This window comes from Stigmatopora nigra, chromosome 12 (assembly GCF_051989575.1).
Source record: "Stigmatopora nigra isolate UIUO_SnigA chromosome 12, RoL_Snig_1.1, whole genome shotgun sequence".
Classification (NCBI taxonomy): Eukaryota; Metazoa; Chordata; class Actinopteri; order Syngnathiformes; family Syngnathidae; genus Stigmatopora; species Stigmatopora nigra.
In genome coordinates, this window is record NC_135519.1 from 8,052,938 (window position 1) to 8,065,864 (window position 12,927).

Below are 12,927 nucleotides of genomic sequence, written 5' to 3' on the forward strand. Positions count from 1 at the left end.
TGTTAGACTCTCTGATTAAAATGTCACTCGGTGTTAAGCTTGTACATCCATTAAGTTTTTTTTAGTCAGTTCGTTTGAATGAAAGTATAGGGGGCTTGAGGAGTTAATGAGTGCCTTTCATGTATTAATCCTGATAAATTGTTGTATATTCATTCATTCAAGGTGTTTAATACATAATGCAACACTAATCAGCCACATCAGCCATCATGCAAAGGCTGGTCTTAATATTGTTGGCCTTATTAACATAAAGTCAAATCAATCATGCTCTGGACATAGAAACAATGTTTTTCTATTCCTGCAGAATGTGTCCAAATCATTGCAATATATTTCTCATGCTGCTGTAAGAGGCCATGAATACTAAATGTCGACTAAGGTTTAGAGACAAAAAAAACATGCGTAAAACTAAAACGACAATGATTTCTGCAAAAATAGTACTGTAGTATATTGTTAGTGCTCAAACCTAAGAAAATATTGCAGCGATCGTCTCACTATTTTCATCTGTCCAGCTGTGAGCATCATCCTCTCGCAGAGATTGTGCCCAGTTTTGCACACCTAAACACTGTGTGAATCGAGTACAAAGTTTCGAACGAGGAGAAATGATACTGTGTGTCAGAAAATGAGGAAGACAAATTGTTCCGTCAGTGACTCGGGGCCAGTAGGCCCAGCGGATGGTTGTCTGTTACCATGAGTGACTGACATAGATGAATTTTCCTTTGTGGAAAAGCAGGGAAGTTCATCTTATTTCCTCCAAAGACTCTCTTCTGGGCAAGTCGTCCAGTCCTGAAGCATGTGTCCCAATCCCATCATTTACTGAAATTGCTTTGGACCACCCGCGGCAGGCACTTTTAATTTATTTGCCATGTTCTCATTTTTTCTCTGCCAATTTACTTTGATACATTAATTTATTGGCTAAAGTAATTTATGAAAACACCCAAGATAATCAGCTTTGGACTTTTAGCCAAAACCTCGTATTTTCCTGTGTAGTCAATAACTCACTCATTTAAAAACATTGCTTAAGAGGCTGAGAGATATTTTTATACTTGGTCTAGCATTTTTTTCTGGCAGAATCTGCAATCAACGCAGCTTTAAAAGGTACAATTACAAGACACATCATTGTCTCTCAGCACATAGAGCATACTGTCCTCTCTTTTGCTGGCTCTATATGTTATAATTAACGTTCATTCTGATGTGGAAATTAGTGCTTTCACTCATTCATGTATTTGTTAAAATATTTTTTGAAGCCTCGGGTTTCTATTTTAATTTTTAACTTAACCTAATTAATTACAGAGTCATTTTCCAAATATCAACATTTTTTAACATAATGCTTGTAATGGATTGACACTTTGAGTTCATTTTGCAATGGGTTTTGCTGGTGCACACTTAGTCTTCAAGTATTTATTACAAACCGGGTAAATATATTTGGGAAATGAAAAGTTCGCAAAATCACCCCTAGACAGTTGGGTTAGGCTCCAGCAACCCTTTCGAGGATGGGTGGCATGGAAGATGAATGAATGAATGATATATCCGCTTTGGTGCCATCTGGCTTTATGAGGGCACAAAAATGAAAAGGCGTCCTGACGTTTTTAATGATTACGCATGCTGTCTACCTGCTGTTTCTATTCGACTCTCCCATCCATTAAACTCTGTAACTTTTTTCCAGCTGTGTAATCCAGTGTGGTGCTACACTGTGTTCTCCTAAAATGCATAAGTAACTCCCAGCCCAGCTAATCCATACTGGAGCTCTTGATACGCTCTACACATGGCACCCATTGAGAATCCTAAAATGAGGGATCATCTGTTGGTATTGCCAGCAGCACAGCTCACTTTGTGAGTTGACTCGCTCTGCATTATTACTACCACCAGGCTTTTTTTTAAAATAGATTTTGTTTGATTTTTTCAAACTATAGTTTATAGTGATTGGCTTTTTGAATGTCAATGTAAAATTTGTGTTGCACTTTTAATGTCGTTTGGTTAATTTCCAAAATGAATCAGAAAAAACAAATATTTCTAACAGTTTATTTGCTTAGGTGATCAGCAAACATGACATTTTCTTTTCTTGTGTCCTATATTGAGATATAAATAATAGCTCTTCTGACATGTCTGAAAAAAGAGCTATAATTGTAATTTGCTGTGTGTCCTGTAACTGCACTGGTTGGGCTGCATGTTTCTGGCTCGACTTCAATAGCAGCAGGCAATCATTAGAGCTCTTTGCGACTGGCATCCCTACAATAGTCCAAAATCAGTCCGTTTCGTGGAAAGCCCAGATCACCAAACACTACTATAGGGAATATGTGCTCCTTTTGTAGTTCATTGCTGCATCCTCTTAAGGTGCTTTATGCTTTGTAGATGAATGGAGGCATGGAGAAAAAAAATAGATGACAAAATGAGATGACATTGACTTAGTATTTTTCAGTTTTCAGCTTCCTTGAATCAATCTTGCTTGCTTGGTCCAAAGATAGATTGCAAACATACAATGGAATAGTAGAATAATTGGGAGGGAAATGTTGCCTTGTCAAAACTGCTAATCTCATAGGGTTTTTTTTTAAATTGTTTTCCTTCTTTTGTATATAGCTGCTGCCTCATCCTTTATTTATTTATTTTATCTTTTTTTGCAACCATTTCTGCATTGATTTTTTTTTAAACTATTTTTCCCCAGGCCTCAATAACAGTTGCAATATCCATTACTTTGCACATGGGTTCACCTATTTTTCCCATATACTATTTATGGGTCTCAAAGAAAATTGCATGGCTATTTGACATCTGTATCTCATATTTTCTTATTCCGCAGGTCATGTCTTGTCACAAGCCATTATGGTCCAGTTACACTGGGAATAAAACAGGTCCTGACAGACTAAAGATAAATTGTAGCCATCCTGTCTGCTGTAAGGTAATAGATTAGATTTTACAGTGGTAATAAGACCAGTCGATCAACATACTATCTGCTTCAACCACCACAGTTTATGCTTGTCTTTATACGTTGGTAATGTGTTAGTCTGACTCATACTACTTACACCATATTATACTACCATGTTTTGTTCTGCCACCTGTATATCATATCCTCTAATGAAGCATACAGTATGTGTTATTTTACTGTTTCCTTGGTATTGACAGTTGGGCTCATGTTAACAGTGAAGCAATTGCAGAAATTGAAATTTGGCGCATTTGTCGTTTCTTGACACTTCTATTCTGATGAGACATTTACCTCTTGTTTACAGATAATACTAGGGGGAAAAAATCTAATTATGTCCGGCACTGGTTCAATGAAAATATGCCCTGCTGACCATCCATGTTTATAAGGAATTTACATTCAAATTTGTACCCAACAGACTTAATCCCCCCCACCCACAAATTTCATTGAGATGAATGATTGTATTCTAGTTTAACGAGTCAATCTCTCTCTCTTGTTTATTGTATTTGCATGCCCTTGATGAGGAAAAATATTTTCCATTTGATTAATGCTAAATTAATTGTATGAATTTGAAACACAATGTGAATATCAATTGGATATAAAACACCAGGACGTTCAAAATAACTCGTATTATACAATCAATACTACAAGCTCATTGTGATGTCAGAATTATACAAGTAATGACGTAATTTAGATGTCTAGATGGTTTAAAAGAATATTATTGTTTTGTTGAGTCAAAAATCATTCCCTTCCATTTGTTTTGTTAATGTGCTCTTATGGCAAATATGCAACTAAAATTGGGTTGTAGATGACTCTGAGCTGCAAATTATTAATTTATAATATCAGAAGTAAGGGTAGATAGGGCGCATGTCACGCAAAACGCTAAGCAAAACATTTCAGTGCCAAACATGGCACCAAATCTCTCTTGTGAGCACCTGAATAATGAAGCAGACTAAAGCACTACTTGTCACCCCATAGTAATAAACAGATAGTTACCGGAAAAAAAAGTAAACATCAAAACCACAAAGTGGCGGTTCCATGTTCTTTACTTGAGGAGTTGCAAGCAAATAAAAAAAGAAATAAAATCAATGTAATTTATTCAGTCTTCCTTTCCACTAAATTCCCAATCTGACCTTCTAAATATTTTTTTAACGTTGAACCAAAAGCTTTTACTGATGCTTATCTTGTATGGTAATTGCAGGAGTTTCAAGGTTGTTGTTGTATTTTCCATTTCAAATACATGCATTTTTACTATAAATATTTTTGAGTGGGGGTTCAAAGTATGAAAGATTAACAAAACGACCAAAGGTTTAGGGTAAAAACATTCTCTCTTTTCCATTGAGGACATTTATATTGAACTGCTGTGGTGTATCATAACTTTAAAATTAGCTATAGCTATGCACGAGGTTGCCGGTCTGATATGGTGTGGAATTGTAGAGAAAAAAATTGGAGAGTTCCCATGGAGTGTTTGCAAAGGTCAGTGGTGTTTGGGAGCTCACCACTGCCAAGGGACCAATGATTGAGAGTGGTCTGCAAAAGGTTATAGATATTAGGTGTTATTTGTTGTGGCAGTAGTGAAGTGTTGCATTTAGTCTTACATCAATTAGAAGGTCATGGGGAAAAAAAACTGGAGTTGCTGAAGCTGCATCTCGGGTATTGCTGAAAACAGCGGTGTACTGAGTCAATGTTTTAAGAAAGGAAATAAACGATGCTAAGACATGGACATAGGCTTGACATTTTTAACAACATTAACAGAATGGCTGTCAACCTGGCCATCATTATTGGAATGCTTAATCGATTGAGAAGTACAGTAGTCTTTTCCTCCGCATATTCATGGACAAACAGTTGTCAGTTTTTGGCTTTGGTCCCATTCACTGCTGGAGGTTTGAGGTGGACCGGGAGAGGGCACCATCATTGATCAACACATAAATGGAAGATGGGAGAGAGCTAAACCACTGGAGTGAGCACACTATGGTAATACTTCAACAGATCGATTATAAGGATGTGCATTCGACGGACAAGAGCTCACCAATAAATCTTCCACCCTACCCCTGCTTCTGGTAAAAGTGCTGGATTTCACAGCATGAGACTGAGACACAAACAGAATGACAAACAGTAGCTCTATGCATTAACTGTGTTTGGGGGGAAAACAGAATTTCCTCATGTTTGTATATCCAAACTTAAAATTACTGAATACTTTTGGAAAATTATTCTTTATTTGCAAAATGGCTTTCTGTAGATCCAGAATTTCACATACTCGGATGTAAAAGCTGTTGAAAAAGTACAAATACAATTAAAAGTAAAGCTACAAAGCACAATTAGTGTGCTTTGAGTTCACCATCAGTGGTTCTGACTTTTACCATCAGTCTTTTGAGATAAAGATTACCACCAGAGCCATTAGTTTCATTTGATTTATTCAAAGGATTAGTGGGGATGGATTAATACGGTTTAAAAATGAAATACATTTAAAGCTTTTTCTCTTCTTTTTCTTTTTTATTATGCTATTATATGCTACTACACTTAGATCTGCTGGATGTGCCATAGTAGTGCCCATGGCCAAACTAAAGTAATATATATACAACAACAAAACATCCATCCAAATTTGCAAGTATTAGTAGTTAGAAAATTGGCAGAAAACAAGGGCAGAATTTACCAATCATCAAATTTTTCGCCATTACTCCCTTTCCTAAGCGGGCACCTAGTTGGGATATATGAAGCATATTTTTTTGAAGCCATCCCATTTGATTAAATCCACATAACTTTTAATCTGCTGTTAAATTCAACATTATAATTATTGTTCAGTATGGTTGTAGAACAATACATGTTTGCTTTTACACTATATACTGTTCTATACTACTTTTGGAAGAGTAATGTGTTGAAGCCATGAACGCTGCTAAAGTGTATACTCTCATTTAACGGAATTGTCTCCTCTTCCCTGTAGTCTTTCATATTCAGGTATACTGATATGTAAGTAAAGCTATTCCATACACATTATAGGTGCCTGCTCACCCCACAGTGCTAATTTGTAAGAATACTGTCATGGAGATTCATGACCACGTTGCTATGGTGACACTACGCCAATGCCAGCTTCACAGGAGCTGCCTGTGAATGATATCAATCAATGGAATGTCAGCAAACATCCTTCCCTGCCTTTACTGAAAAGAGCAGTCTTTTGTATGCATTCATGTCAGTGATCAATCGTTAATTATGTGCTCTGTGACCCTTATGAGGGCAACCGGCATGTATAAAATGAGGGCTAACTTTACAAAAGGTGTTCGTTGACCTTAATACTTTTTGCCGTGACTATATACTATGTATATGTTTATCAACGGCATATGAAAATGGAGGAATACTTTACTAATTAATTTTCCTGAAACAACTTAGAGCCTCAGGCAATTCCATTTGCCTAAGAGTAAGTCAGCATTTGCACACAATTCATAATATTAACTGCTTCTAATCAACAGTGTTGTTCACTGCTGCCCATCTGTTGCAGGCAAGTGAAGGTTTGTGATGTGGCACAAGCCTTTGACGTAACATTCTGAGTCAGATCCGCCTGAGGAGCTGCAGCATAGCGCTGTCCATTCAAACCAGATAACACACATTCCTCTGTACACTTTATTTGTACTCTCCTTGTTTCACTCACCTCTTTTTCATGGTCATGTTTTTGGCCATGTTTTTGTTGATGGGACTGCCCATGATTACAACAAAAATTATGCAAATATCCCATTGTGCTGATCAGTAATTCTGCAGGCCAGCACTTAGCAAGCTGTTGTTTTCCTCCTCCTGAGCCCAAGTAAAATTTCACAAGGTTCTTCTATTTATCCGCCACATTCAAAAAATCTGCAGTATTGGTTAAACAAAGACTATAATCAAATCTAACTCTTTTTTTTTTTTTGTCAATGGAAGACAATGTTCTCTTCGGGAGGCCCATTAACTAGGCATACCTATATAAATGTTTAACTCATTTAACTGCTTTGATTGTGCTACAGGTCCAATCCATTTTTACTGAGTTAAGTCATAGGTCAAATTTATGTCTAAAAACATTACCATCTGTGGTCACCTGACATTGGTTTACTGCTGTAAGTGTCTTTTTAGAAAGTCAGTTTATCCAAGAAGCTCTGAACCTTCTTAGTTATTTCCTAATCACTACTTTATTAGCGTCTGGTGGGAAATTTATAACCGATTTTCAGATGTTCACAAATGGGAAGGCGCTTTGTGCACATCAAGTATTGTCTCTGCATAACACTATTCTGTAGGATTATAAAAATGTCTTTACAGGCACATTGTAGGTGAATTCTAATGTATTTCTTCTATGACTATAATTTGGAGGAGGTAAAAATGAAGTCATTTTAGATAATTCATACAACAGCGAAGTTTAGGTAATACTTTTTTTTTATTACTATCTGTTACATTTTAACTCTGGAAGTTACTTTTCAAATGATCGCTTGCATATATGTTCTCTTACCGGTGGGCTATTTTTAGAACAGGTCTGCAGGCGACGCATATGGTGACCCAGTGGCCTGTGCTGCTGACCTATGCAATAAAGCATTGTCATTTGAGTTTATTGTCATTTGAATGGAAAGGTTGAGCTCTGTGTTTTAAGATGAGTTTTTTCTTTCACATTTTAAATAAAGGAGGAAGGTGGCAAAGAATAACCGTTCACTCATTCGCTACAAGATGTCTACCCGTGATTAACTCAAGTGTTCCTTTTTTTTCTTTTAACTGCCTGCCATTTTGGGGAGGGAAACCAGCGGGTGAAAACTAGTACTCGAAAAATACACGTTCTGATGATGTAATTTTAGTACTGTATCAGCACCATTACCTATACTCGTAAAGGTGCCACACTATGTTCGACTTATGTATAGTAAATCTGTTAAATAATTATTATTCATGTTACTTGGTTGTGTTTGTGTGTACACATCCAAATATTTCACTCAAATCTTGTTATTTTGTCGGCAGAGCTTGTTGTTTCAATGTGTGAAAAGAATATAAAGTCAGACCAGTTGTCTCTTTAAATCAAACGCCAGTGCTGATGTGCCCTCAAGCTGAAATGGTAAGAACCATTTCCACCTCTGCGGCAGAGGCTGACCAAATAGGCACGCTTCAAACTGGATTTTCACTGCTTTGGACAATTGTCTTTAATGGTTTCATCCACAGAGGATAACAAACCCTTTGAAAAAAAGGTCATGTAAATTGCTGTGTTTTTACGTTTCACTGGGCAAATTGGGGGGCAAGACTAGTGAATGTTCACCTCTTCTTTTTCCCCCCCACTTGGTAGAATTCTGTGGCAGTCGCTTCCATCCATTTACCTCTGGATGCTCAACACACCTCCTCGTCTGCTTTGCAATCTGTTGATAACTCCAGTTGCAGGCTGCAGTTCATCGTTTTCCGCAATGGCAAACTCTTCCCGTGCACAGGGAATTCGTCCAATCTCGCAGACGCCGGCAAGCGGAGGAGCGTGTCAACACCAGTTGCTTTCACCAAATTAGGTAAGAGGAAATCCATTCGACCATCGCGTCTGCATGTCAACGCTCTGTCGTCACCTGCTTCAAATGTTTTCACTTCCTCGCGTCATGTTGACACGGACGCGGGTTTTTTTTTGTTTTGTTTTTTCTCTCTTTCGGCTTCCCAAATAAATACTACGCCACCTCTTGCTTTTATTTGCATTTTGCGCCAACGTTTTGCACTTCATTGGCAATTCTGCTGCAAGCTCGATCTTGTGTCGCGGTACGCGTCTCGTATGCATGCTGATGATTTTGATTCTACGGCGCTTACGCTGACTTTTCCACTTGATTTCCTTGATAGAATACATTGCATCTTCCCCCCTTTTTGTTTTGTAGATGGCTGCAGCCTGGGGAGCGCCGTGCACTCCGTCACTATTGCACTCAGGCACTTCGCACTGGGGGTAGAACCCACCGCAGCCTATTGGGACTTTGACCTGCTGGATGGACATGGTGGCTGGAGGGCAGAAGGCTGCCACATAACAGGCTCCGGTGGAAATACGACCACCATCCACTGCACCCATCTTAATAACTTTGCCGTGCTCATGGTGAGTACTTTGTGAGATGGCAGTGTCATTCATGTTAGCACCCTCCCCTTTTTTCCTTTTCCACTTCTTCTATGGGTGGAAAACAGCGTTTCCCAATAAAGAATAGAGGGAGTCACGTGTTTCACGAAGAGGGCATTTGCAAGCGCCCTTTGTTGTTGCATTTTTTTAAAAGGCAGATTCGTCAAGTTCGTGGATAAGTCGTGTTTTTTAAAAAGAAAATATATATTGTAAATATCCCAGGAAGATGGATTTGATTTAGGATGTATTTTCCCCTCCGAATAGAGGATAGGGAAAAAAAAGAAGTGATGGTCTGAGAGGAAAGGAGCGCCTTGTCAGGAGCTATTCGCCTTGGGGCGCAAGTGGTGTTTTAATTGGTCGCAAGCATCGCACCGAGAGAAAATGTTGGACTCTGAAGCCTAGCATGGTTGATTTGTGCCGCTCAAGTTGATCTCGACGCCGTCGCTGCGCCGAGATGCCTCCTCCAGACGACGTCCCCCTCTTCACGCTGATTTCATGAGGATATTAACCAAAGCGCAACTGGCAATCGCATCGCCCGAGCTGGCCCATGCACAGAGCCGCTTTTGGCGCTCGCTCCAATTATTTTATTTTATTTTATTTATTTATTTTTTGGATGAAAAGAAATCCTCCGGATGTTTACCGAAGAGTGGGATTCGATAGACTGGGAGGTCAGTTGTTAGTGGTGCATGAAAAGTGATGTGCTTGAAATGCTTGTCGCTGCTTTCCAAGTTGCCTTTTACCTGCATATTTTATGAGGCGTGTTGGAAAAGGAAGCTGGCTGGAAAACGCCGCATTGGAATGACAAAGTGCGGCTGTATAGGCAGCGTGTGCGTGTGTGTTCTCGGGGTGGTAGTGGTGGTGGTGGGTGTATGTATGCGCGTGTGGTGGTGTTGGAGGGGTGTAGAGAAGAAGGTGGGTGTCCATGGAGAATACTAAACTGTTACTAGACGAAACAGATGTCATATTGTAATTGCGCGAGCATGTTTTTTTTTCTTCACCTCGGCTTGGCAAAGCGCGCAGTCAGCGTGCGCCTCGTGGCATAGGGGGGGAATGTAACGCAACGTTTGCCGTTTTCTGGAATCTAATGTGGAATTCAATAGAATAATCGGTAGACTAGTGAGCGAAAACTGTGTGCAAGTTAATGATCTGTTGGAAGGAAGCTTTTTTTTGCGCTTGGGATTGCCCGTTTGCGAATGCAGTCACCACACCCGCCTGGTCTCTGCAGTGCACGCGAAAAAGACCCCTGTTAACAGACCTGTGACATCACGCTCGCTTTCGTTTCATATCAAAAATGTTCTTCGCCTGGTTCCTTTTGCAACAATCATCTCTGTACGAGATTTATTTGCTTGGAAGGCTTTTTTTTAGCCAGCACCAGACCTGTTGCTTAATCGTGTCATGTCACGCTCAAAGCATTTTCCTCAGCATGCTGGCTTCTGAGTTGTCCATTTGAAAGCAATTTATGAAAAAAAAAGCCTAGAGAGTGTAAGGCTATAATGCCATCCTAGTCTCTGCTGCAGTGCTCCTCAAGGAAAATCAGGTCAACTTGCTGTAAAGTTAGTTCCACTGCTGTGACAGCAAGGCATTGAGAAGCATGGCAGTGATTTATACCACAAACGTAGCTATTACATCACTTTCCAGTTGTAACTGGATCACTTTCTGTACTCAGTGATCCAGCAAAATGCACACAATGTCGTTGAAGCAAAATATATAAAAACACTTCCTTCACATTCTCTTGGACTTGGGGGTCAGAAAGAACGACATGCTACCCACGTTCTTTTCATAGAGGTATACTGATCCTTACTTTATATTCTAATTGCCTCATTACGTACTGGTTTTCTATAGTTGTTTACAATTGTTTTCCTAGTAACCACTTACTGTGCGTAGTCACACTAATTAGCCAACAAAGCTATGTTGGGACAGCTTGCCCGAATGTGTTTCCCCCCTGAATAGTAATGAACAGCGCTGTTATGAATGTTCAAAATTTCAGCACCACGAACAGCTCCTCTGACCCTGTCCCCTTCTACCTAGTACGGCCTGGTGTGTGCGTGGCGGGCTGACTCACTCGTTTACAGCAATGCAGCCTCGTCATTTGTCTCCATCACTGTGACGAGCTTCTATACTCCCCACACTTCAACCAAAACATACCTCTGAGCCATCTTCTTTATATTTCAAATGTCATTGAGAAGTAGAGGTGTTCATGTATTCTATATGTCTTTAATATGCAGAATTCTACAACTGGTAGTCAATCATAACTACTGTTTAAAGACTGAAATTTCTTTTCATGTGGTTTAATTGATAATTGCGGTGGAAACATGTACATACGCAGTTAAAAGAGAAATGATAACCAGTTTCACTACATGTTGATGCCTCTTCTGTGGAGACTTTGTAGTGAATTTCAAAGGTGTTGGTGGTGTTTCAGCGCTCTCACATTTTGACCTGTACCTTTATAGACCTTGCTAGGTACACTGGTGCTGCTAAACAAACAACAAAATAAGTTTGTTTTGGCATGAATATTACAGACAATCTTTTTAACTTTTTTGTCTGCAAGTCTTTTCTTACAGTTCAAAGTAAATACAAATAATAGCACCATTTTACCAAACACTTTGCTTAAGCAAGCTATGCTTTTTTTAAACATCAGATGTATTATCAAACAATTTTGCCTTTGCATCTGTCAGTGTGCCTGCTGCTGTGGTCTTAACCCATTTTATTCTCAAACTGCTAAATATAATGTTTGATAGTGTTGATACCTCAAGGAGCAAATTGTTTATTCCTACTTGTATGTAACACAAACCGCTCCCTTCAGTAGTTTAAAAAAAAAAGATCTGCAGTTCAGAGTTTGTTGATTGTGTCCTGGAGCACTTTGGCAAGCGACAAGAAAAAAAAACAAAAAACAAAAATCAAAATCCAACTAACAGTCACTTTGGTTCAGATAGAGTATGCAATCGTCTCTCCCTAGCCCAAACACATGAAGGCCCTCTATCTTATTTAGTACTTAATTGTATTAAGCAGTGAGAAAATGTGGATACTTGACTATTTAAGAGTCACTTCCTTTAGCTCAGTTCATACTATTAAATTTGGGGAGTTTTGGAGTGACTTCCATTTTATCTTACTGGCTACCATTGACAGCATTAGATGACCAATCCATTCGTTTACTCACCCCTCCAAGTTGAAATTGATTGGACGTCTTGTGTCGTCAATGGCACCACCAGTCTTCCCAATGTAGATGTCAATTATTGTCAATGGCAGTCAATGAGTTATTGCGACTCAAGTTTTTGTCAGACTAGTTGGGAGATTTTTTAGATCATATGACGTTTAAACTACATCGTGTAATCAAAGAAAATAACTCAATTGTCACAATTTTAAACACAAACATAATAAACCCACATATGGATGCATTTGAGGTTCTTTAGTATTTTAGTTGAACAAAACTTCTTTTTTTACCATAATGTGAATTCATTTATTCTTCCAAGTAAAACAAAAAAAAGAGATAACTTGGAGGACATGAGTAATCTGTTGTTCACACTGTGTTTGGGTTGCTGCTAAGTGTTGGCTCTATTATAGTGTGCTTTCACTGCTGCAATTGTTTCAAATCTGAGTAGGCAGCCATGCAAACTCCTCACTGTCCTCTGACTTTAACCATTCGCCAATCAGGCTTCGCAGTGTTATGTCACATCAACGCTATGCACATAGCTGTGGCTCATTTAACTCAAATTGCTGCCTGCAGATGTGCTTTGGTGTGAAAGGGCAAGGGTACAATTCATCCAGTGATCCCCCACAGTCTCCAGAACCCTCTCATAACAGACAGTAAACTAGCCATTAATCACATGGCGGATTCAGCATAATGAGTTTAGAGCTCTGGCACCCATTTTACTCAGCTATCATTGCGTACATGTGTTTCAAAAGATAAATATGTCACATCTTAACCCACCCATTCACAAATTATTATTATTTT

At 38.9% G+C, this 12,927-nt stretch overlaps 1 protein-coding gene across 5 annotated transcripts in view; it reads left to right on the forward strand.

The window, feature by feature from the left end:
• Positions 1-12,927, forward strand: part of adgra1b (adhesion G protein-coupled receptor A1b) — a 57,465-nt gene that overhangs the window by 22,360 nt on the left and 22,178 nt on the right. For 4 of the 5 annotated variants that reach the window (XM_077729074.1, XM_077729075.1, XM_077729076.1 and 1 more), the window contains 2 exons: positions 8,187-8,397; positions 8,749-8,957. In XM_077729074.1, coding sequence (XP_077585200.1) covers positions 8,187-8,397; positions 8,749-8,957 — 420 coding nt within the window. Of the gene's footprint in view, positions 1-8,186; positions 8,398-8,748; positions 8,958-9,050; positions 9,644-12,927 lie in introns of those variants that run through there. The other variant, XM_077729079.1, reaches the window with a different exon arrangement.